We start from the raw sequence: 27,338 nt of genomic DNA on the forward strand, positions 1-27,338 counted from the left end.
TGGCGCCAAAAACGCATACGACCATCATTGGCACCAAGGCAGAAGCGACTCTCATCGCTGAAGACGACACGTCTCCATTCGTCCCTCCATTCACGCCTGTCGCGACACCACTGGAGGCGGGCTGCACAATGTTGGGGCGTGAGCGGAAGACGGGCTAACGGTGTGCGGGACCGTAGCCCAGCTTCATGGAGACGGTTGCGAATGGTCCTCGCCGATACCCCAGGAGCAACAGTGTCCCTAATTTGCTGGGAAGTGGCGGTACGGTCCCCTACGGCACTGCGTAGGATCCTACGGTCTCGGCGTGCATCCGTGCGTCGCTGCGGTCCGGTCCCAGGTCGACGGACACGTGCACCTTCCGCCGACCACTGGCGACAACATCGATGTACTGTGGAGACCTCACGCCCCACGTGTTGAGCAATTCAGCGGTACGTCCACCCGGCCTCCCGCATGCCCGCTATACGCCCTCGCTCAAAGTCCGTCAACTGCACATACGGTTCACGTCCACGCTGTCGCGGCATGCTACCAGTGTTAAAGACTGCGATGGAGCTCCGTATGCCATGGCAAACTGGCTGACACTGACGGCGGCGGTGCACAAATGCTGCGCAGCTAGCGCCATTCGACGGCCAACACCGCGGTTCCTGGTGTGTCCGCTGTGCCGTGCGTGTGATCATTGCTTGTACAGCCCTCTCGCAGTGTCCGGAGCAAGTATGGTGGGTCTGACACACCGGTGTCAATGTGTTCTTTTTTCCATTTCCAGGAGTGTATATATACAAATCTAAAAACAAAGATGATGTGACTTGCCAAATGAAAGTGCTGGCAGGTCGACAGACACACAAACCAACACAAACATACACGCAAAATTCAAGCTTTCGCAACAAACTGTTGCCTCATCAGGAAAGAGGGAAGAGAGGGAAAGACGAAAGGATGTGGGTTTTAAGGGAGAGGGTAAGGAGTCATTCCAATCCCGGGAGCGGATAGACTTACCTTAGGGGGAAAAAAGGACAGGTATACACTCGCACACACACACATATCCATCCACACATATACAGACACAAGCAGACATATTTAAAGATAAAGAGTTTGGGCAGAGATGTCAGTCGAGGCAGAAGTGCAGAGGCAAAGATGTTGTTGAATGACAGGTGAGGTATGAGTGGCGGCAACTTGAAATTAGCGGAGATTGAGGCCTGGTGGGTAATGGGAAGAGAGGATATATTGAAGAGCAAGTTCCCATCTCCGGAGTACGGATAGGTTGGTGTTAGTGGGAAGTATCCAGATAACCCGGACGGTGTAACACTGTGCCAAGATGTGCTGGCCGTGCACCAAGGCATGTTTAGCCACAGGGTGATCCTCATTACCAACAAACACTGTCTGCCTGTGTCCATTCATGCGAATGGACAGTTTGTTGCTGGTCATTCCCACATAGAATGCGTCACAGTGTAGGCAGGTCAGTTGGTAGATCACGTGGGTGCTTTCACACGTGACTCTGCCTTTGATCATGTACACCTTCCGGGTTACAGGACTGGAGTAGGTGGTGGTGGGAGGGTGCATGGGACAGGTTTTACACCGGGGGTGGTTACAAGGGTAGGAGCCAGAGGGTAGGGAAGATGGTTTGGGGATTTCATAGGGATGAACTAAGAGGTTACGAAGGTTGGGTGGACGGCGGAAAGACACTCTTGGTGGAGTGGGGAGGATTTCATGAAGGATGGATCTCATTTCTGGGCAGGATTTGAGGAAGTCGTATCCCTGCTGGAGAGCCACATTCAGAATCTGATCCAGTCCCGGAAAGTATCCTGTCACAAGTGGGGCACTTTTGTGGTTCTTCTGTGGGAGGTTCTGGGTTTGAGAGGATGAGTAAGTGGCTCTGTTTATTTGCTTCTGTACCAGGTCGGGAGGGTAGTTGCGGGATGCGAAAGCTGTTGTCAGGTTGTTGGTGTAATGCTTCAGGGATTCCGGACTGGAGCAGATTCGTTTGCCACGAAGACCTAGGCTGTAGGGAAGGGACCGTTTGATGTGGAATGGGTGGCAGCTGTCGTAATGGAGGTACTGTTGCTTGTTGGTGGGTTTGATGTGGATGGACGTGTGAAGCTGGCCATTGGACAGTTGGAGGTCAACATCAAGGAAAGTGGCATGGGATTTGGAGTAGGACCAGGTGAATCTGATGGAACCAAAGGAGTTGAGGTTGGAGAGGAAATTTTGGAGTTCTTCTTCACTGTGAGTCCAGATCATGAAGATGTCATCAATAAATCTGTACCAAACTTTGGGTTGGCAGGCCTGAGTAACCAAGAAGGCTTCCTCTAAGTGGCCCATGAATAGGTTGGCGTACGAAGGGGCCATCCTGGTGCCCATGGCTGTTCCCTTTAATTGTTGGTATGTCTGGCCCTCAAAAGTGAAGAAGTTGTGGGTCAGGATGAAGCTGGCTAAGGTAATGAGGAAAGAGGTTTTAGGTAGGGTGGCAGGTGATCGGCGTGAAAGGAAGTGCTCCATCGCAGCGAGGTCCTGGACGTGTGGGATATTTGTGTATAAGGAAGTGGCATCAATGGTTACAAGGATGGTTTCTGGGGGTAACGGATTGGGTAAGGATTCCAGGCGTTCGAGAAAGTGGTTGGTGTCTTTGATGAAGGATGGGAGACTGCATGTAATGGGTTGAAGGTGTTGATCTACGTAGGCAGAGATACGTTCTGTGGGGGCTTGGTAACCAGCTACAATGGGATGGCCAGGATGATTGGGTTTGTGAATTTTAGGAAGAAGGTAGAAGGTAGGGGTGCGGGGTGTCGGTGGGTTCAGGAGGTTGATGGAGTCAGGTGAAAGGTTTTGTAGGGGGCCTAAGGTTCTGAGGATTCCCTGAAGCTCCGCCTGGACATCAGGAATGGGATTACCTTGGCAAACTTTGTATGTGGTGTTGTCTGAAAGCTGACGCAGTCCCTCAGCCACATACTCCCAACGATCAAGTACCACGGTCGTGGAACCCTTGTCCGCTGGAAGAATGATGAGGGACCGGTCAGCCTTCAGATCACGGATAGCCTGGGCTTCAGCAGTGGTGATGTTGGGAGTATGATTGAGGTTTTTTAGGAAGGAATAGAGAGGCAAGGCTGGAAGTCAGAAATTCCTGGAAGGTTTGGAGCTTTGCCTCTCAATCCTTCTTAAAAAACCTCAATCCTACTCCCAACATCACCACTGCTGAAGCCCAGGCTATCCGTGATCTGAAGGCTGACCGGTCCCTCATCATTCTTCCAGCGGACAAGGGTTCCACGACCATGGTACTCGATCGTTGGGAGTATGTGGCTGAGGGACTGCGTCAGCTTTCAGACAACACCACACAAAAAGTTTGCCAAGGTAATCCTATTCCTGATGTCCATGTGGAGCTTCAGGGAATCCTCAGAACCTTAGGCCCCCTACAAAACCTTTCACCTGACTCCATCAACCTCCTGACCCCACCGACACCCCGCACCCCTACCTTCTACCTTCTTCCTAAAATTCACAAACCCAATCATCCTGGCCATCCCATTGTAGCTGGTTACCAAGCCCCCACAGAACGTATCTCTGCCTACATAGATCAACACCTTCAACCCATTACGTGCAGTCTCCCATCCTTCATCAAAGACACCAACCACTTTCTCGAACGCCTGGAATCCTTACCCAATCCGTTACCCCCAGAAACCATCCTTGTAACCATTGATGCCACTTCCTTATACACAAATATCCCACACGTCCAGGGCCTCGCTGCGATGGAGCACTTCCTTTCACGCCGATCACCTGCCACCCTACCTAAAACCTCTTTCCTCATTACCTTAGCCAGCTTCATCCTGACCCACAACTTCTTCCCTTTTGACGGCCTGACATACCAACAATTAAAGGGAACAGCCATGGGTACCAGGATGGCCCCTTCGTACGCCAACCGATTCATGGGTCACTTAGAGGAAGCCTTCTTGGTTACCCAGGCCTGCCAACCCAAAGTTTGGTACAGATTTATTGATGACATCTTCATGATCTGGACTCACAGTGAAGAAGAACTCCAAAATTTCCTCTCCAACCTCAACTCCTTTGGTTCCATCAGATTCACCTGGTCCTACTCCAAATCCCATGCCACTTTCCTTGATGTTGACCTCCACCTGTCCAATGGCCAGCTTCACACGTCCGTCCACATCAGACCCACCAACAAGCAACAGTACCTCCATTACGACAGCTGCCACCCATTCCACATCAAACGGTCCCTTCCCTACAGCCTAGGTCTTCGTGGCAAACGAATCTGCTCCAGTCCGGAATCCCTGAAGCATTACACCAACAACCTGACAACAGCTTTCACATCCCGCAACTACCTTCCCGACCTGGTACAGAAGCAAATAACCAGAGCCACTTCCTCATCCTCTCAAACCCAGAACCTCCCACAGAAGAACCACAAAAGTGCCCCACTTGTGACAGGATACTTTCCGGGACTGGATCAGACTCTGAATGTGGCTCTCCAGCAGGGATACGACTTCCTCAAATCCTGCCCAGAAATGAGATCCATCCTTCATGAAATCCTCCCCACTCCACCAAGAGTGTCTTTCTGCCGTCCACCTAACCTTCGTAACCTCTTAGTTCATCCCTATGAAATCCCCAAACCACCTTCCCTACCCTCTGGCTCCTACCCTTGTAACCGCCCCCGGTGTAAAACCTGTCCCATGCACCCTCCCACCACCACCACCTACTCCAGTCCTGTAACCCGGAAGGTGTACATGATCAAAGGCAGAGCCACGTGTGAAAGCACCCACGTGATCTACCAACTGACCTGCCTACACTGTGACACATTCTATGTGGGAATGACCAGCAACAAACTGTCCATTCGCATGAATGGACACAGGCAGACAGTGTTTGTTGGTAATGAGGATCACCCTGTGGCTAAACATGCCTTGGTGCACGGCCAGCACATCTTGGCACAGTGTTACACCGTCCGGGTTATCTGGATACTTCCCACTAACACCAACCTATCCGAACTCCGGAGATAGGAACTTGCTCTTCAATATATCCTCTCTTCCCGTTATCCACCAGGCCTCAATCTCCACTAATTTCAAGTTGCCGCCACTCGTACCTCACCTGTCATTCAACAACATCTTTGCCTCTGCACTTCTGCCTCGACTGACATCTCTGCCCAAACTCTTTGTCTTTAAATATGTCTGCTTGTGTCTGTATATGTGTGGATGGATATGTGTGTGTGTGCGAGTGTATACCTGTCCTTTTTTCCCCCTAAGGTAAGTCTATCTGCTCCCGGGATTGGAATGACTCCTTACCCTCTCCCTTAAAACCCACATCCTTTCGTCTTTCCCTCTCTTCCCTCTTTCCTGATGAGGCAACAGTTTGTTGCAAAAGCTTGAATTTTGTGTGTATGTTTGTGTTTGTTTGTGTGTCTGTCGACCTGCCAGCACTTTTATTTGGTAACTCACATCATCTATGTTTTTAGATATATATTTCCTACGTGGAATGTTTCCCGCTATTATATATATATATATATATATATATATATATATATATAGACACACACACACACACACACACTCCTGGAAATTGAAATAAGAACACCGTGAATTCATTGTCCCAGGAAGGGGAAACTTTATTGACACATTCCTGGGGTCAGATACATCACATGATCACACTGACAGAACCATAGGCACATAGACACAGGCAACAGAGCATGCACAATGTCAGCACTAGTACAGTGTATATCCACCTTTCGCAGGAATGCAGGCTGCTATTCTCCCATGGAGACGATCGTAGAGATGCTGGATGTAGTCCTGTGGAACGGCTTGCCATGCCATTTCCACCTGGCGCCTCAGTTGGACCAGCGTTCGTGCTGGACGTGCAGACCGCGTGAGACGACGCGCCATCCAGTCCCAAACATGCTCAATGGGGGCAGATCCGGAGATCTTGCTGGCCAGGGTAGTTGACTTACATCTTCTAGAGCACGTTGGGTGGCACGGGATACATGCTGACGTGCGTTGTCCTGTTGGAACAGCAAGTTCCCTTGCCGGTCTAGGAACGGTTAGAACAATGGGTTCGATGACGGTTTGGATGTACCGTGCACTATTCAGTGTCCCCTCGACGATCACCAGTGGTGTACGGCCAGTGTAGGAGATCGCTCCCCACACCATGATGCCGGGTGTTGGCCCTGTGTGCCTCGGTCGTATGCAGTCCTAATTGTGGCGCTCACCTGCACGGCGCCAAACACACATACGACCATCATTGGCACCAAGGCAGAAGCGACTCTCATTGCTGAAGACGACACGTCTCCATTCGTCCCTCCATTCACGCCTGTCGCGACACCACTGGAGGCGGGCTGCACGATGTTGGAGCGTGAGCGGAAGATGGCCTAACGGTGTGCGGGACCGTAGCCCAGTTTCATGGAGACGGTTGCGAATGGTCCTCGCCGATACCCCAGGAGCAACAGTGTCCCTAATTTGCTGGGAAGTGGCGGTGCGGTCCCCTATGGCACTGTGTAGGATCCTACGGTCTTGGCGTGCATCCGTGCGTCGCTGCGGTCCGGTCCCAGGTCGACGGGCACATGCACCTTCCGCCGACCACTGGCGACAACATCGATGTACTGTGGAGACCTCACGCCACACGTGTTGAGCAATTCGGCGGTACGTCCACCCGGCCTCCCGCATGCCCACTATACGCCCTCGCTCAAAGTCCGTCAACTGCACATACGGTTCACATCCATGCTGTCACGGCATGCTACCAGTGTTAAAGACTGCGATGGAGCTCCGTATGCCACGGCAAACTGGCTGACACTGACGGCGGCGGTGCACAAATGCTGCGCAGCTAGCGCCATTCGACGGCCAACACCGCGGTTCCTGGTGTGTCCGCTGTGCCGTGCGTGTGATCATTACTTGTACAGCCCTGTCGCAGTGTCCGGAGCAAGTATGTTGGGTCTGACACACCGGTGTCAATGTGTTCTTTTTTCCATTTCCAGGAGTGTGTGTGTGTCTATATATATATATATATATATATATATATATATATATATATTATCCACCTTTCGCAGCAATGCAGGCTGCTGTTCTCCCATGGAGACGATCGTAGAGATGCTGGATGTAGTCCTGTGGAACGGCTTGCCATGCCATTTCCACCTGGCGCCTCAGTTGGACCAGCGTTCGTGCTGGATGTGCAGACCGCGTGAGACGACGCTTCATCCAGTCCCAAACATGCTCAATGGGGGACAGATCCGGAGATCTTGCTGGCCACGGTAGTTGACTTACACCTTCTAGAGCACGTTGGGTGGCACGGGATACATGCGGACGTGCATTGTCCTGTTGGAACAGCAAGTTCCCTTGCCGGTCTAGGAATGGTAGAACGATGGGTTCGATGACGGTTTGGATGTACCGTGCACTATTCAGTGTCCCCTCGACGATCACCAGTGGTGTACGGCCAGTGTAGGAGATCGCTCCCCACACCATGATGCCGGGTGTTGGCCCTGTGTGCCTCGATCATATGCAGTCCTGATTGTGGTGCTCACCTGCACGGCGCCAAACACGCATACGACCATCATTGGCACCAAGGCAGAAGCGACTCTCATCGCTGAAGACGATACGTCTCCATTCGTCCCTCCATTCATGCCTGTCGCGACACCACTGGAGGCGGGCTGCACGATGTTGGGTCATGAGCGGAAGACGGGCTAACGGTGTGCGGGACCGTAGCCCAGCTTCATGGAGACGGTTGCGAATGGTCCTCGCCGATACCCCAGGAGCAACAGTGTCCCTAATTTGCTGGGAAGTGGCGGTGCGGTCCCCTACGGCACTGCGTAGGATCCTACGGTCTTGGCGTGCATCCGTGCGTCGCTGCGGTCCGGTCCCAGGTCGATGGGCACGTGCACCTTCCGCCGACCACTGGCGACAACATCGATGTACTGTGGAGACCTCACGCCCCACGTGTTGAGCAATTCGACAGTACGTCCACCCGGCCTCCCGCATGCCCACTATACGCCCTCGCTCAAAGTCCGTCAACTGCACACAACTGCACATACGGTTCACGTCCACGCTGTCGCGGCATGCTACCAGTGTTAAAGACTGCGATGGAGCTCCGTATGCCACGGCAAACTGGCTGACACTGACGGTGACGGTGCAGAAATGCTGCGCAGCTAGCGCCATTGGACGGCCAACACCGCGGTTCCTGGTGTGTCCACTGTGCCGTGCATGTGATCATTGCTTGTACAGCCCTCTCGCAGTGTCCGGAGCAAGTATGGTGGGTCTGACACACCGGTGTCAATGTGTTCTTTTTTCCATTTCCAGAAGTGTGTGTGTGTGTGTGTATATATATATATATATATACACACACACACACACACAAAAACGCGCACACAAATTTCAAGCTTTTGCAACCCAAGGTTGCTTCATCAGGAAAGAGGGAAGGAGTGGAGAAGATGAAAGGATGTGGGTTTTAAGGGAGAGGGTAAGGAGTCATTCCAATCCCAGGAGTGCCTGTGTCTGTATATGTGCAGCAAACACTCTGATGAAGTGATGAGTCATAGAGAAGTGGGACTTGATCATTATGCGTAGACATAGTATCTACTAAGATTATAGAAGTTGAGAAGTGGAAGAGAACTCTAGAGTATTAGAGGAGGTACTAAGAAGTGAGAGTGAAGTGAAAAATAGATTTTATTTTTACCAGGAAATATTTAATTATAGTGTACATAAAGATGTACACTAGGGCAATGAACCATCAGGCCTACTCATAAAGGATAAGGGGCACATACCCTGCGTTTGCTAAGGATGTAGGGCAGGCATACCTACATAGAGATAGGATGACTTGTGGCCTTATGAGTAGGGATGTTTTATAAAGGGGGGTACTCACCAGAATGTAAGGAAGAAGTGCACACACAGGGTCAACCCACATGTAAGGTATAGGTACTGATCCTAGGGGAAAATTACAGTACCGCAACTGAAGTCACACATTTAATAGGAATTATTCTGGTAAGTTTGAATTCTATGTACCACTAGCTTTATAATGTTTTATGTGAGTTTACAAGGGTCGAAAAGAACACTTTCATTTGCCCAGAATTCCTCCAGACTACAAACTACTTTAAATAATGATACTAGTACGTAATAAGTAAAAAATAGTACAATGAATAAGAATAAAGAATAAAGTACTCAAGTGTGGTGAATACCTGGAATTTATAACTGGATAAAGAGCAGAAAAAAGAAAAAAAAAATGGTCCTTATGATTATTAGATATTGAAAGAGCTAACTCCAACAATGATTGAAATATCCACGTTGTATAATTAGAGTAAAATAAAAGAAAAAGAAGGAATAGCTAAAGAATAAGGAAAAGGGTATTCACAGTTATTAAAAGAACAAGGTATACTGTTGAAATATGAGTTGTTATTATATGTGATATAAATGTTCATAATGATGATATGTAAAATATCCCATGTTTGATCTGAGGGGGTGGGGGTGGGGGGTATATGTAGTGCTTCAAGAATTATTTCCATGTAAATTCTAGAACCATTTGGCCTTCCTCCATTTCGAACCCACAATATTTTAAGTGGAAGTGTAAGAGAGACGAATCTGACTTACTGCACATTGCATGTTTGTGTGTGCAGGTCTAAAAACAGTCACGAGCAAAATGTGGACGCGGTGGCTGAACGGCAGCCAACAAGTACCTGTGCTGTATAATCCATAGAGTTTCAGCGTATGTGTAGAGAAAAGCCTGTGCTATTCTTTGCTGGTTTAGTGACTGTGATGGTTGTTAAGGACAAATGAAGAAGTGAGATTAGATTTTTAAGTAATTCATGTGTTGGACTTGCTAGAAGCAAGACATGTCCATATTTTCTGGTGGTTATTAAACCAACCCTGTTGTAAATGTAACTTATTAGAGTCTAATGTTTGATGACTTGGTTGACTTGCGCGAGTTCGAATATTTGTATGAGAAATGGTAATTTGTTTTTTGTGGAAGTTGAAATATATCATGAGTGAACTAAAAGTATTCTTCGAGTACCAGATTATTTCAAGAGTAGAGAGAGAGTGTGATAAATTCCCTTAACCAGCATTATTCTTCAGAGAAGAAGTTTTTGGAGATCAATGTGGCTGGCTATCCAGAGAAGAAGATTGGCTGTGCATACCAAGTAAGTCAACGTATGGGAGAGAGGTGGGAAGTTTGCAAACCAGCTCCACATTGCTTCTTGTCTCTTGTCGTCTAAAGCATTAGACTATGCCCATGCAGCCATGGCAATACATCCACTTGGGTTTTGCATGCCCCTTTCTCAAGGCAAATTTGTTAACTTTTATTGATGCATATTTGCATTATCCATACATCATCTATTGCCATTCCACAACAGCAGAGATCACTGTAAGAGCTCCCATGAAGATCTTTATGATCAGAAGGGACTCCCCCCCCCCCCCCCCCCTTGCACTCTGGTGACAGATATTGTGCAACAGATTGTATCCCAAACATTTTTGTTCTAAGAATGACTTCCACCACAACAAAGCACCACTGTTTCACCCCAATAACATGGAGCGGCAGAATGTCTAGTTCGAATGTTCAGAACTCAAATGAAGAAATATGTTGGAGATGCCCAAGAGGACAGTACACCAGCACTCTATCTTAGCACTTTCAAGGCCACATCTGTTGGAGAGAAGAGCCCAGCAGATTGATTGCATGGTTGCCAGTCATGTACCCAGGCGCACCTGTTGAAGTCGGTCCCCCCACCAGCTTCAGCACCAGTGTCACTGAGATTCTGACTGTGGACCCCAGTAGGGGCCCACATCTCTGGCCAGCAGGAGCACTGGAGTCCTGCAGTCATCCATAGGCAGCAGAGAGTGTGCAGTAGGTGGCAAGCAGAAGGCCGATGAAAAAAACCAGCTGCGAATCTGTGTGGAAATCAATGTCTGACACTCTGACACTCTTGTTGCTACTACTTTTTACACCTGCATCACCTCAGAATTTGGATCTAAGCCATCTGACATCTCCAATAATCATCCTGGTCAATGAACCCCATCTGATCCTTCGTTCTGCTGTGTGCTCACCCTCCCACACAAGGGCACTCATCAGCTGACTTTTCCAGTATTTCACTGGACCTCCCATAGCCAGAGCTATGGGGGAGTCTATTGTGGGAGGTGCAGCATAAGGATTTGTAGGAGCCACCAAAGCACATATCCACCTCAACTTTCTGTGAGCTGGATAGCCATATAGCTCCAACCCCAGTGCCAGAGCAACCAGCCACCAGAGAGCCATTACACGTTCAACCACAGTTGAACTGTTTTTCCAAAGGGCAGTTCCAGCCTTATCTCATGTTTCCACTGGCAGGGATCAGCTCACCACACAGGATTCAGCAGAGCCCAATGACCTGGATGCCATGGATGTCAGCTTCATGGGGTCACCTCAGCAGCACACAGCACAGAGGGGTCTGGTGGCTGATGGCTCATCATCATCTTACCAAAGGAGGAGTAATGTGATAACACACCCATGTTAACACCCTCACTTGTCAGCACCTTTTTCATCACTAAAACAGCCACAATTTGGCCCACACTAATTGCATTGTTATTGCTGGTCCAGGAGGCACCAGACCAGCACTGCACACCATCTCCACTTCCACAGTGCACCTATGCAGGCCACCACTCTTGGGTCACCTGCACTGTCACTAGTCTGAGCATGGGGACCAACACCAGACAGCGCCACCACTGCCCTCATCTAGGCCTGTGCACACTGACATCAGTCAGCACCACCGCAGCTCATTGAGACACCAAGTATCAGTATATGAGCCAGAGAAGAGACCGCTTTTGTGATTCTCTTATTTGCACTGTTATGACTATTACTAATACTCTGCTCTTGTGAACTAAGCTTTGCTACAGTCTTGGACTCCGTTTTTGGTTGAGGTCTTTGATCTTTTATTTGTAATGCCTGTGATGTACCATGAAGTTTGTGTTGTTATTAAACTGTCCAACTATTGTGCATACTTTTCCTGTGTGCTTGGATGCCACAGCTTCCAAGATATCCACTATGTTTTAAAACATGAAATATTCAGTCTCTTATATTAAATTGTTTGCATCAAAGATGTATTTTCAGTGCATCAACACCATTAGGTCTCCATTTAATTGATACATTAGATAACTTGATACATGCAAATAGGTCATTAGGTGTAGATTTAAAATAAAGAGTATGTGGAAAAATTTCTTTACTCTTTTTATAGAAACATTATATCAAAAGAAGATCAAAAGAATTTTCTCACTTACTGATGCATGTAATCAGTTTCCAGTAAAAATGATCTTCATTCACAGTCACACTGAAGAACAAACTTTGGTGGTAGGGGTTAAGACTACTGGTATGGGAGATTTACTAGAGGATACTTAAAATGGAATTTACTATCTAAATCAATGTTGACTATGAAAATTCAAGCAATATAAAAATTCATTTCTGCACTGTTACATATTTTCTTTGTGTTCAGTTCAGCTTGTGCAATATCTCTGTCACTTGTTCCACGATAATACACTCTGTATACTGAAGTCTTACAAAATATTATTTGTTATCGCTGAAATAACACCCCCAACGTTTATGTTGCTGTTGTTAAATCTGTATCACAGAAATATCAGTTGCTCAGTGATTTCTCATGTCACAAATACACTTATAATTTTTTGCCTGAAATAATATTATACACAAAAAATAAAAAAAATTAATCTCTGTTCTATAATCTAGATGGTATAAGTGAAATATTTACCTTGTTCTTGAATTCAATAATTGACTTCGTTACCTGGAAAAAAAATTGGCAAAAAGGTAAAAGAATGCTTTTGATGTCACTCAGTTGACAATAATAGTAATCATCTTCAGGACTTCATTTGCTTGACAAGATAGAGGAAATAAAAAAAATAAAAAAACATTAAAAATTGGTTATGGCTGGTATACTCTTTAATAACACTGCTGACTGCCTCACAAAAATTATAACAACACACATTAAAAAGTTATGTATCAATAGAGATTCAGTAATTAAATTGTTATAACATTTTAACACTTTTAGAAATGAAAAAAATCTTATCTGCTCAAGTTGTGTAGGGCAGGTTCTTCAATTGCAGAACTATAGTTTTAGGTATCTAAAATATTGACACTGACCCAGAAGGTGAGTGTGTTAAACTGTACATCTGCTTAAACTGCTTGAATGTCAAATGCTTAATTCATTGTTGAACGTTTTTACAAGCAGTCATTAACATCCAATAAATAATAAATTATTAATAATGAAAGGAACAAAGATAACCACTCACGTGATTGAAAAACTTTGCTGGGCTTTCTGAAAATGTCATTATTCCAAGTAAAATAACAAAACATGCGCGCGCGCGCACACACACACACACACACACACACACACACACACACACACACACACACACACAAACTGCTACTTTCTTCCAGCCAACAACATTGGCTGCTGCTGCAATTTGCAGATGGAGTGGGAATAAGAAGGCAAATAGGGGAAGAGAAGAGACAAGGGAATTCAATAGTAATGTGGCACTGATGAATACGCCCTGACCTATCTGTGGGTTATGGGCTATGCTCGTGGCACACAATGAAATAAACACACAAGTAGTGATATGAGGAGAAGGTAGGAGATACAGAACAAAGGATTACCCTGGAGAGAAAAGTAGGAATATAGGTTTAACTGAGTGAAATGGGAGGTGTGGGAATGGGATTGCTAGGATCTAGGCCAGGAGAGTTGCTGGGTCAAAGGTTGTGTTCTATGGACTGTTCCCATCTATGTAAATAAAAGAAGCTAATATTAGGAGGGGGCCCAGATAGTATTGTGAAGCAGCCATTGAAGTTGAGCACATTGTGTTCAGCACAAAGTTCTGTGATCAAGTAGTCAACTTAGCTCTTAATCATAATTTTCTGGTAACCATTCATTCAAGGTTACAGCTGATTAGCAATTATGCCACTTAATAGGCTGTGAAGAATTTCCAGTAAAGTTGTTATATGGCCTGACTGCTTTTATAGCTGACCCTAACACTGGTAGGTTGTGACAGACCTGTAATAGCACATAATTGTTTGGTGTCTAGGATAGGTCTTGCAAATTGATGGTCTGCAGGAATAAGACTAATGTGGCTAGTGATTGGGAGTGTATGTTATATAAGTATAAGGATGGAGTGGAATATTTTGTAGAGTGGATGGACATGGGATACCACCTTGGGAGAAGAGTGGGAAGGATGTTCCTTGTTTCAAGGTGTGGTGAAAGATAGTTGAAGCCTAGGTGCATGGTGGTGTTGAATTGCTCCAGTCTGGTGTGATATTGGTTAATGAGAAGTATGCTCCTATGCTCCTTTGCAACTGATTTGTAGGGGGAGTAGAATTAAGGGCATATGTGGATATGGCATGGGAAATCTGTGGACTGTATTTGGAAGGTTTTGCCTGTCTTTGAAGTCTTAGTACAACTTTCAGAACACTGGGCAAGGGATTGCTCGTCATGACAGATGTGATGTCCATATGTGGCCAGACATTATGTTTTGGTATGTAAGGGCTGGTAGCTATTGAAGAAGAACTGTTGTTTATTGTTGGTAGGTTTAAGATAAACAGAGGTTTTTATGGAGCCATTGGAGAGTTGGAAGTCAGTTTCCAGAAAGTGACACATTTCACTGAAGAGGGCAAATTATGATTGATTGGAGAGAAGGTGTTGAATCTTTGAAGGAATGAGGGTAGAATGTTTTGGTTCTGGGTCCATTCCATGAAAATATCATCAAATAACATGAATCACACAAAGGGTTTAGGCTCTTGGATGGCTAGGAACATTTCATTTAAGTCTCCTGAACATACTGTCAACTGAGGAATAATGCAACTGTCCATGGCCATGACATCAGTTTGTTATTCTTCTGCTCTGGGTAGAAATGGGGTGTTTTAGATTTGTTTTATTTGTTCAAAAGTACAGCTGTTGCCAATGTAGTGAACATAAGATTTGTACATCACTTAACTTTATTATACCTGTTTTCATACAGTGTTGCTATGCAATAGATGAACTATATTTAACTTCATCCTTATCTCTATAATATTTGTGTTTCTCATCTGTTCAACCACATTTTTAAATTAAGCAGTGCTTTTTGGAAATTGACTGATGATATTTCCTGGTAAACTGTTCCATTCTTTTAGTGCTGTACTAATGTAATAACATTTGCCTCCATTGTTGTTCCTTGATTTCCTACTTATTTTATCCTGATGGTCTTTCTATGTGTTATACAGGGTGAAGTGAAATTCGTGCACTTGGGCTTCGCAGCCCAACACCTCACATGCCAGCGATAAAAAAAAAATATATCTCTCCCAAAATTTCATCTGGTGAGTATATCTTGCAGAAAAAGGACGTTAAAGAGTGACAATCTGGCAACACTGTAACCACATCTATTGTGACTACCTCTGTCAGCACTAATTTAGTTGTACTATGCAGTTGGTGCAGTATATAAAGTTCTGGGTTAGCATGCAGGAGGTCGAGGGTTCGATCCTGGAGGCATACGTTTTTTATTTGGAAAATGTAGTCCAGGTGGTACGGTATCTGGCATCTTAATCATGAACAGCAAGTGCAGCAGGATCCTAGAAAACATTTGCACTTACCTACTACAATTGTAGAAAGGGAAGAATGGTCAGCTTTGTAAGAAGTCCTTTCCACATTGTGGGTGTGAATTTATTCGCACCACTTCATGTAGTAGATATGAAACCTGCTTTCTTTGTACCTTCCTCCAATGGTCCCATAGATTAGTACCAACTATTATTCTTGCCTCATTCTGGTCCATTACAATTTATTAGGGCCTTAAGTTACCAGTAGGGCTAGCAACATGCTTTGTGAATAATGTCCAAACTCGGCTACTATTTCTACATCTACATCCATACTCCTCAAGCCACCTGACGGTGTGTGGTGGAGGGTACTTCGAATACATCTATCGGTTCTCCCTTCTATTCCAGTCTCGTATTGTTCGTGGAAAGAAAGATTGTTGGTATGCCTCTGTGTGGGCTCTAATCTCTCTCATTTTATTCTCATGGTCTCTTTGCAAGATATACATAGGAGGGAGCAATATACTGCTTGACTCCTCGGTGAAGGTATGTTCTCGAAACTTCAACAAAAGCCCATACCGAGCAACTGAGCGTCTCTCCTGCAAAGTCTTCCATTGGAGTTTATCTATCATCTCCGTAATGCTTTCGCGATTACTAAATGATCCTGTAATGAAGCGCACTGCTCTCTGTTGGATCTTCTCTATTCTTCTGTCCACCCTATCCGGTACGGATCCCAAACTGGTGAGCAATATTCAAGCAGTGGGCAAACAAGTGTACTGTAACCTACTTCCTTTGTTTTCGGATTGCATTTACTTAGGATTCTTCCAATGAATCTCAGTCTGGCATCTGCTTTACCGACGATCAACTTTATATGATCATTCCATTTTAAATCACTCCTAATGCCTACTCCCAGATAATTTACGGAATTAACTGCTTCCAGTTGCTGATCTGCTATATTATAGCCAAATGATAAAGGATCTTTCTTTCTATGTATTCGCAGCACATTACACTTGTCTACATTGAGATTCAATTGCCATTCCCTGCACCATGCGTCAGTTTGTTGCAGATCCTCCTGCATTTCAGTACAATTTTCCATTGCTACTACCACTCGATATACCACAGCATCATCCGCAAAAAGCCTCAGTGAACTTCCAATGTTATCCACAAGGTCATTTATGTATATTGTGAATAGCAATGGTCTTATGACACTCCCCTGTGGCACACCTAAAATCACTCTTACTTTGGAAAACACCTCTCCATTGAGAGTGACATGCTGCGTTCTGTTATCTAGGAACTCTTCAATCCAATCACACAATTGGTCTGATAGTCCATATGCTCCTACTTTGTTCATTAAATGACTGTGGGGACTGTATTGAACACCTTGCGGAAGTCAAGAAACATGGCATCTACCTGGGAACCCATGTCTATGGCCCTCTGAATCTCATGGATGAATAGCACGAGCTGGGTTTCACATGATCGTTTGTATGTGTTATCACCATGGTCTCACTGATTATACCTTTCAACATTGAGTCTGGTTAATATGCTGCTAGATATCCTCATTGATGCCATCCAGAAAAAATGTGTTTCGTCATCTGGAAGTGTACCTTCGGGAGTCAAATTGTCTCTTTCCACCATTACTTGACAGAGGTCACCCACAGACTCACTGTACCCCAGCTGCTGAGGAAGCTGTTCTGGAGGTCATACACCAAGAACCTCAGCAAAGTACACATAGCATAGCAAGGGAGCTGTGTGTCTTGCAAAGTATGGTCATTAACGCGCTGCACGAGCATGGGCTGCCCTCCTATCATTATGCTTTCACGCAATACCTGCATCCTGCACATCGACATCAGAAAATGCAGTTCTGTGAATGGTTCCAATAACAACAGGAAACCAATGATAACTTTGTGAACAATGTAATTTGGTCAAATGAACCAGCATTCATCTACATCTACATCTACATTGATACTCCGCAAGCCACCCAACGGTGTGTGGCGGAGGGCACTTTACGTGCCACTGTCATTACCTCCCTTTCCTGTTCCAGTCGCGTATGGTTCGCGGGAAGAACGACTGTCTGAAAGCCTCCGTGCGCGCTCTAATCTCTCTAATTTTACATTCATGATCTCCTCGGGAGGTATAAGTAGGGGGAAGCAATATATTCGATACCTCATCCAGAAACGCACCCTCTCGAAACCTGGCGAGCAAGCTACACCGCGATGCAGAGCGCCTCTCTTGCAGAGTCTGCCACTTGAGTTTATTAAACATCTCCGTAACGCTATCACGGTTACCAAATAACCCGGTGACGAAATGCGCCGCTCTTCTTTGGATCTTTTCTATCTCCTCCGTCAACCCGACCTGGTACGGATCCCACACTGATGAGCAATACTCAAGTATAGGTCGAACGAGTGTTTTATAAGCCACCTCCTTTGTTGATGGACTACATTTTCTAAGCACTCTCCCAATGAATCTCAACCTGGTACCCGCCTTACCAACAATTAATTTTATATGATCATTCCACTTCAAATCGTTCCGTACGCATACTCCCAGATATTTTACAGAAGTAACTGCTACCAGTGTTTGTTCCGCTATCATATAATCATACAATAAAGGATCCTTCTTTCTGTGTATTCGCAATACATTACATTTGTCTATGTTAAGGGTCAGTTGCCACTCCCTGCACCAAGTGCCTATCCGCTGCAGATCTTCCTGCATTTCGCTACAATTTTCTAATGCAGCAACTTCTCTGTATACTACAGCATCATCCGCGAAAAGCCGCATGGAACTTCCGACACTATCTACTAAGTCATTTATATATATTGTGAAAAGCAATGGTCCCATAACACTCCCCTGTGGCACGCCAGAGGTTACTTTAACGTCTGTAGACGTCTCTCCATTGATAACAACATGCTGTGTTCTGTTTGCTAAAAACTCTTCAATCCAGCCACACAGCTGGTCTGATATTCCGTAGGCTCTTACTTTGTTTATCAGGCGACAGTGCGGAACTGTATCGAACGCCTTCCGGAAGTCAAGAAAAATAGCATCTATCTGGGAGCCTGTATCTAATATTTTCTGGGTCTCATGAACAAATAAGGCGAGTTGGGTCTCACACGATCGCTGTTTCCGGAATCCATGTTGATTCCTACATAGTAGATTCTGGGTTTCCAGAAATGACATGATACGCGAGCAAAAAACATGTTCTAAAATTCTACAAGAGATCGACGTAAGAGATATAGGTCTATAGTTTTGCGCATCTGCTCGACGACCCTTCTTGAAGACTGGAACTATCTGTGCTCTTTTCCAATCATTTGGAACCCTCCGTTCCTCTAGAGACTTGCGGTACACGGCTGTTAGAAGGGGGGCAAGTTCTTTTGCGTACTCTGTGTAGAATCGAATTGGTATCCCGTCAGGTCCAGTGGACTTTCCTCTATTGAGTGATTCCAGTTGCTTTTCTATTCCTTGGACACTTATTTCGATGTCAGCCATTTTTTCGTTTGTGCGAGGATTTAGAGAGGATTTGTGAGGGTGTCTTCAATATGTACAATGCCCACCATTGTTGTGAGGTTAACCCACACATCACCCACAACTGTGGATACCGAGTTCACTTTGGTATCAATGTCTGGGCCGGAATATTGGGCGAAAGGTGGTTGGGCCATACATGTTACCTGACTGGTTGACGGCATGAAGGTATCATACATTCCTCTCAAACTATCTGCCTGATGCGCTGGAAGATTTTCCACTACATGTCAGCAGGGGATATGGTTCCAACGTGATGGTGCACCTCCACACTCTGGAATTAATGTGCGACGGTATTTGGACAGAACATTTCCGGGGAAATGGCTCGGTTGTGGAGGTCCAGTTGTATGGCCACCACTTTCACCTGACCTAAATTCCTTGGATTTCTTCCTGTGCGGACACCTGAAAGTGCACATGTACTCTACTCTGCCGACAAATGTGGAAGAAATGGTAGCGCATCTTCATGCTGCTCTTGTTACTGTGGATGCTGTATGATCCGGTGAATTGCACAGTGTTTGGATGTGGAGGGAGGTCGCTTTGAGCGTCTGTTGTTCTGAGGACAACGTATTCTGTTGTGAAGGTCATGCGGTCATTAATATGGACATTGTTATTGTCATTGGTTGCTAACATGCTATGTCTGAACACTCATATTACATGTAGTATGAATGACGGGTACATGTTGTGTTATTGTACTGTGTTGTAATCTTTAAAATTTCGAGACTGATATTGTTTTTGTAGTTATTCTGTCCTATGACAGGTCATTTGTTTCAACTGTCTATTTCTTATTTGTCTAACTACGTGTTTTTTGTGTTGAGCATTACAAAATGTTGTAAATTTGGGATTCGTGTGACCTAAGAAATGGTGTATATTACAGAATAAAATGTCAAAATGAAATTAGCAAATAAAAAAAATGCGCCCCAACCCAGGATCGAACTCTTGACCTCCTGTTTGCTAACCAAAAACTTTATACACTGCACCAACTGTACAGCACAACCAACATGTGTTGATAGAGGTAGTCACCATACATATGGTTACAGTGTTGCCAGATTGCCACTCTTTAACAACCTTTTTCTGCCGGATGTACTCGCCAGATGAAATTTTGGCAGAGATATTTTTTTATTGCTGGCATGTGAGGAGTTGTGCTGCAAAGCCCAAGTGCACGAATTTCACTCCACCCTGTATACCCCAACAAAGACTACATATACAACTATGTTGTGCAAAGTACTGTATGTGCATGCAGAGTGTATGTTCCATATTAAAGCATCTTCACATTACACTGTGTGTGGGTACAGGAAGAATGATTGCGTAAATGACTGTGTGCACTGTCATTATTCTAACGTTGTCTTTCCAGTCTTTACAGGAGCAATGCACAGGTGGTTGTACTGTTTAGCTACATTTATGTTTTGCTGCTTGTTTTTAAAACTTTGTATGTAGACTTCTGTAAAGTAGATAGTGGCTGTTTTCAAGTGTAAGCAAGTTAAGATTTTCATCATCTCCATAAAACTCTTTCATGGGTTGAAAAAAAACATAGCCATTTTGTTGTATACATTCAATATTCCCAGTTAACACAGGGCTGAGCAATATTCTAAGATGGGTGACAGATGCATTTTGTAAGCTGTCTCCATAGTAGATTGATTGCAGTTCCTCAGTTTATGAACTTATGTCTAACACCAACTTTACCTATGACAGAACATATGAGACCATTCATTTACATACCCATACACATTGTTACACAGAGATATTTGTATGAGAAGACTGATTACAAATGTTACTCTTTGACATTGTAGTCATAGGGTATTATGTTTTGTATTTTGTGAAGAGCTCCTATTTACAATATTGAGGTCCAGTAACAGTGAGCAAGTGTGTATGAGTTGTTGTATGAATGTGTGGGAATGCTACTTCTGAAGCAGACCTGTGTCTGAAAGCTTTGAAATACTTCTAGTATTCATTTTTGTTGTTCCCGTCTGCAACTTGGTGCCTGCTCTACTTGTTTTAGTTACCCTCTGTAGTTTGGTAATCTTTGTAGCTAGAACCTCCTAATGGTCATTGATACCAGATTCAACATGGACATTTTCAAAGAAGTTACATCAATCTATTTTCATAAATATGCTTCCCAAATATCTGTTCTAGGCATCTCATGACAACCTGTGAAAGGTTGTCATGAGATGCTCACCACTTACTAAATTGTAACTATTCCAAGAAATTTTTGGATGACTAAAATCTTCTCCAGTGATTACAGTATATTTTTGGAAGATATGTACTAGCAAGCTTGGTTTTCTGTTACATTTAGAGGTAAGCCTGGCTGATGCCAGGTGGATAACATTATAAATTTGTGCCCAGTCTTGATTCTGAATCTTGCTCAAACTATGTCACTTGTGGTTTCTATTGGCCTATATGCTACATATTCTTATGCATCTTCACTCTCATATACCAACAATTTCCTCCAAATACAGGACTTCTTTGTATGATGTGATGTATGACATGATCTCATTGCAGTTTTTTAATCATTTCTGTGGCTTTACTTGTCCTGTACTCTCCCATTAAATACATGTCTCTCATTCATTGTGCTCACTATCCCTTGCAGCATACTTCAACTGGGAATTTACAAGGGGCATGTAGTCTATCTCCTGTTTGCCCTTGCTTGTACATTTTGCCTCATCTGCATGTAGCCCAAGGTGTAGTTTCCTACCATGTGATGTCACATCAGGTATTAACATTGTTGTCATAGGGTGATGTTCTCTGATCCCAGCTTGTACTTGTATCTTACAGCACTCATGCTATTTGTGTAGGTGAGCTAATCAGTCTTCCTGAATGTACTAACATCTGATTTCTCTGGATCTCATTTCTTAACATATCTAGGTCTTTCTGCAGTATCTCACAATTTAGCAAATTTTAGTTTCTTATACATCATCTACAAACAGTCTTAATTCAGATTTTATCCTGTCCCCAGTATCATTCACATGAAGTGGATACTGCAGTGGCTCTAAATTACTATCTTCTGGTACACCTCTCTCTGTCATCACTATCTTTGATATGAAGTCTCTCAATATCACCCTGTGCTTTCTGTTGTGTGGATATACTATCCCCTACCACACTAATCTTGCATCAGTACCCAGCCCTTGTAATTTTGTTAGCAGTACCATGTAAATAAAGCTAACAAACCTTTTATAGTGATCAGTGGTTATACTGTAAAGTTACCCTCTCCTATCAATTGCTTCTGATACATCTTCAAGTATCTGCCAGTTCAGGTTTTTCTGAACTGTTCTGATGCTCTACCATGAGTCAGTTAACTTGTGTCCATTCATGCTGTTCTTCTTTGTATATGATATATACTTCCCATTACTCCTATCTGGTTCTAAACATTTGAGCAGTATCCTAGAACTAGTCACATGAGTTTATTGTAAGCACTCTCTAGACAGGCTCTATTTTCCAAGTATCCTACCAGTAAAATGAAGTCTGCTATCTGATTTACCTGTGGCTGAGCTTATGTGATTTTTCCAAGTTGGTAACAGACAAAACACACTGCCACACAGTTGCCCCATGGCACAGTGGGTATTTATTGTGATTAAGAGGGATTATGTATTGCAGTAGCTATACTTCCCTTACTTTGGTAACATTGCAGCTGCAGCATGAACTTTTGGCTCTACAAATGGTTCATTTACATATGTAACTTCATAGATTAGGTTCACATTTCTTTTATAACACAGGCAAAAACATCACCATGATTTATTCTTGTTCTCCATAGCTAGATGCCAGTTCATAATAACACAATAAACATAATTTTAATTCTTTGTGGTTAAGTCATGTCACATTTATGAAAACCATCCTGCAGTTAAAGTTTTCCAGTTAAGTCTGAAGTTCAAATAGGTAGACTGTTTTAAAGGCCACACATTAATTTGCAAGATCATTAATGTTTGTGCTTGGGGGTTATCCACTTTGAGTAATTTATTTAGTAATGTAGTGTGTGATATGGGGAGCAATCACATTCAGAACAACTTGTTACACTGTTTAAACTGAATTGTTCAAGAGATTGCCTGTTATAAGAAAAAATTCATAGATGGAGTATGGGAACAGATTTAACATTACATTATTCATATTCAATACACATTTTCTTACAGTTTCACTGAGTGATCTTAGTGCAGTGAATCACTTTTTATTGCCAGAAAATTTAGTCCTTCTGTCCTGCAAAAAACAGTACTGATATATCCATAATGCTTATGCATTTAAAGTTCCTGCAGTGTTCTTCATTAGCAGCTGTGATCTCATAGTAAGGATGTGAACTTGCACTAGAATTCCATAGTCACTGCCAGAAAACGTTTGCTGCTATTAAAAGCAGCACACAACTTGTATAGTGCCAGAGGCTGTGGTCATGTGTATATACGTTGCATTTGCTTGTGTGTGTGTGTGTGTGTGTGTGTGTGTGTGTGTGTGTGTGTGTGTGTGTGTGTGTGTCCGTCTGTCTGTTGTCTATTTTTGACAAAGGCTTTGTTGGCTGAAAGCTTATTTTGTGACAGTCTATTTGTTATGCCTACCTGCAACTCACTATTAAAAAATTGCAATATTAAGTCAGCTGTCACTAAACAGCTTGTCCAGGTGATAATCTGTTTTCTGTATTAATGAACTGTGTGTAATGTGGTTGGTGTATTTAATCTGTGTTAAGATCTTTTTTTTCTTTTACTGCATAAATAATAATCTTGAAATTATAATTCTGTTATTGTGTGAGACATTGGTGATGTGTGAGGAGTGGCACAATTATTAACTCTTATAATGTAGTTTTGAGTTAATTATCCAATCAGTTAACAATAGTGCTGTTATAGCAGCTGGAGTGTGCTACATCAGTGAAGTTACACATGCAAAACAATTGGGTAATCCAGAAATTCTATGGCCATGGCTACATTAGTCTATATTTACTCCAGTGGTAAATGAGTCACAAGGACTCACTCAGTCAGATCTTTGTACTATTATATGCAAATTTTGAGTACTTGTAGAATTATGTATAGTGCCAAACCAAGTTACAAATATTTGCTGTTGTCTATAGGCTGCTGGAAGGTACCAGAAAGATGACCAACATTTCTTTAAAATCAAGTATCCAACATGTTTTTCAAGTCTGTACAGTTCCATGCCAAATTTGTCAATATCATTCATGTTTCTTGCTTGCATATCAGTAGAACATTCAGAATTATTGGATAAATGACAATATTGTAAAAGCAGTACGTACAGTAAAAGATACATCAGGATCCCAGATGACAAAGTCAGCATCCTTGCCCTCTGCAATAGACCCTTTCCTATTATCTAGATGACACATCTGTGCTGCACCTTTGCAGAGAAATCGTGCCGCATCCAGCAAGCAAAATCCTCGTTTACGTGCTTGTGTCCAGAAAAGTGGTAGTCCTGTTGAATTTGGTTGTGGTCAGTAAAGTTTGTGACTATATGATATCCTTATAACTATTGAAGCAAGTAAGAAGCACTTTCTGTTTACTCAGTGAGCAAAAGATACAGGAGCATATGCTGAAGTAATGGATTATCTGAATTCATTGTGAGTTTAAAATTCACCATGCACTTTGATATAGTTTTGTAATTTGTAAGTATTCTCATGATGTAAATAAGATGTTACAGAATATTTGACAGAATAGGCAATATGACATCACAAATACCTTTCAAGGAGCAAGGAATTTTGTATCTGGGAATTGCTCTTGATACTTACTGTGCTATACATCTTAGCCTCTTAGCAGTCTCAGCTTGAAGGCTCAGAGCTTCATTCAAATTTCGGTAACTTTTACATTTTAAGACTTATTGTGACCTAAACTACAGTTATCTTTGCTTACTGTTTTTAATATAGTATTGAATGTCTGATATTTATTTATTTTTTATCATATCCATAAACAAAATACATTGTAAGGATCAGGTGAAATAGTATTATCTGTACTGATAAACGTACATATAAATTACTAAACCGCTAAACTGGAATGAGGCTGCAATTGCAGTTTGCATATCTAACAGCCTCCAGGACGAAAAAATTTACATTTTCAATTTTTCTCATAATTATTCACTGAATTTAAAATGCCTTTCTAATCTACTCATTAAGAGGTATAATCTTATGTCAGTATGTTAACATAATAAGAAGAACACTACAGTCAGAAATAATGTGTTTGTCTTGAGGCAGTACAACTGACAGCATCCAAATACCTCGACTATATTCATCACATATTTGAGAATGAGAGCACTGACTCACTTCCAACATAATTTCAATCCTTTGAAAAACTCTTTCTCACTGGACACCAACACAAAATGATAAAAAGAAAAAAAAGTTTATCGCTTACTACATTTTCACAGTTTGTGCAGTCAAACTTCAGCATCAGGCATGATATTTTAATTTATAATTTATTTGCTACCAGTTCTGTTTCCAACACAGCTTGCAGCCAGTGTCCACATATACTGCTGAATGTACATGCAAAATTATGTTATTGTGCAACACATAGTTCAGGAGATAAGATTTCATGAACATTGAGATGAATGAAAAATTAACTTTTGCTTAAAATGGAGCACAAATTACCCACACTATGTTCATCCAGTGTTTCATAATGAGAGCACTTAGTGGCTTTCAACAAACTTTAAGCATAATATCAAAACTATCCTAATACCTTTTCATGCCTACATGTTTAAAGTCAAATATTGAACACATTAACTCATTTGTAGGTAATCAGATGTTTGGAACTCTTTTATACATGGGACTTTGTAGTTGTTTAGTAACTAGGGTATTTAGCAAATTATAACTTTGTGCAATGATATGCTAAGCTCGTTTCATCTTAAATGACAATTTTGTTTACATCCTTTATGCCATGTGTACTTCTATATGTAACTTCTATTTCTTCTTGATACAGTAATTGGACTGGAGTAGGTTTTAAACTGTAGTGAACATAAAGTCATTTATAGTATAATAACAGTTTTCTATTAAAAAAATTGAGATATTTTTCAGAAAATATTTTTATTGTTTTGTGGCAACACACTATAGTGTGTATGTGCCTGCCACTTGTCTGCTTCAACAGTTGTCAACAGCCGAGGACAAATAGCACAGTGCCAGGTTGGGCCTCAAGCAAATGCGATTCCAAGAGTTGGAGTTTCTGTCTGCCATGCACTTCCATGCTGCAGCTTTGGGTTTTCCCAGAAAGGCACACCACAGAAAGTGCTCCCTCGCCAGCACTTCCAGCGCCGATGCCTACTGACTCACATCTTCATTTAAATGGAACAATGCTTTTCTGAGTGTTAAGTCTGGAGTGTTTTATTTTAGAAGAATGAACATTTGACAGCTTGCCATGACAGTCTCCAGATTGGTATAAGTGAAGGAAAGACAACACTGGTGAATCTTTACCACACACTTTGGCCAAACTGTAATTGCTGTTATCTTCAAGCATTATCAAGAGCTAGTGGCAGAGTGCTTCATTTACTCTTAATACAGAGCAAATTTTGCAGTTGATCCTTATGCATCACCAAGCAACTTCATTTTCACAGTTTACTACTTCCACCTCATGGAATCCCTTGTACTAATGTTTATGGCATTGTGGACCGTATCACTCTTGCCATGCAGATTATCAAAGGAAAGAACATGTGCTCCAGTTTGGGACTTCCCTTCCAGTGATAACTAGTCAATTTCTTCCACATGGTAAAAGATTTAATCATATTGCCTTGCTCACATTGTAATTATTTGCCTGTTTCTTTTCTGTCTCATGTAGGTTATGGTATTAGTGTGTAAATATACCCTTGCTGATGGCACAACATTTCCCTCACTACTGTAGCAAGAGTATTTAAGTGTATTGTTTCTGGCACACATGATTAAGCTTAGAGTAAATTCGTCTGTGGTCTCTCTGTCCACCTTCTTTTGTATTATGTGTGTGCGATAGTGTTTTGTGGTCACAATAACACTGTGTGTGCACAGTCTGCATATAACTATGTGCTGACATATTTGTCTAAGTTAAGCAGACCACCATGAGGATGTTCACAAGTTATAGATTGTGTAGTACCTTTTCAATACGGTTGTGTGGGATAAAGGGTGCTCACAGCTCATACTGCAAACACCCAATGTGTGTCACCTACCACAACTTGGTCATGGTTTGGCATTTGCTCTTTGGTAAGCCAGGTACAGGAACCTTCTTGTAATCATGCTTATGCCAAAGGGTTATATTGCATGATAAGGATACCTTCAACCTAATATTTAATTTTGCTTTGGTTTGCACACCAGATGCAGGTGCATGCATATATTAGTGTCCAAGAGGAGAGAAGTAGTGCTTTTTATGGGACAGCTTAAGTTATACATTATCCTATGTAAACCTACTACATGTTATATGTAG

The 27,338-nt window shown here is 43.1% G+C and overlaps 1 protein-coding gene across 1 annotated transcript in view; it reads right to left on the minus strand.

Annotated features, from left to right (window-relative positions):
* LOC126474162 (allantoinase) overlaps positions 1–27,338 on the minus strand; it is a 252,153-nt gene that overhangs the window by 31,242 nt on the left and 193,573 nt on the right. Inside the window, exons 10-11 of the mRNA XM_050101619.1 lie at positions 24,212–24,384; positions 12,683–12,715 (exon numbers count right to left, since the gene is read on the minus strand). Of these exons, the coding sequence (XP_049957576.1) occupies positions 12,683–12,715; positions 24,212–24,384 (206 nt within the window). The remainder of the gene's footprint in view (positions 1–12,682; positions 12,716–24,211; positions 24,385–27,338) is intronic.

The sequence above is a fragment of the Schistocerca serialis genome, chromosome 4 (genome assembly GCF_023864345.2).
Source record: "Schistocerca serialis cubense isolate TAMUIC-IGC-003099 chromosome 4, iqSchSeri2.2, whole genome shotgun sequence".
In the NCBI taxonomy this organism is placed as follows: Eukaryota; Metazoa; Arthropoda; class Insecta; order Orthoptera; family Acrididae; genus Schistocerca; species Schistocerca serialis.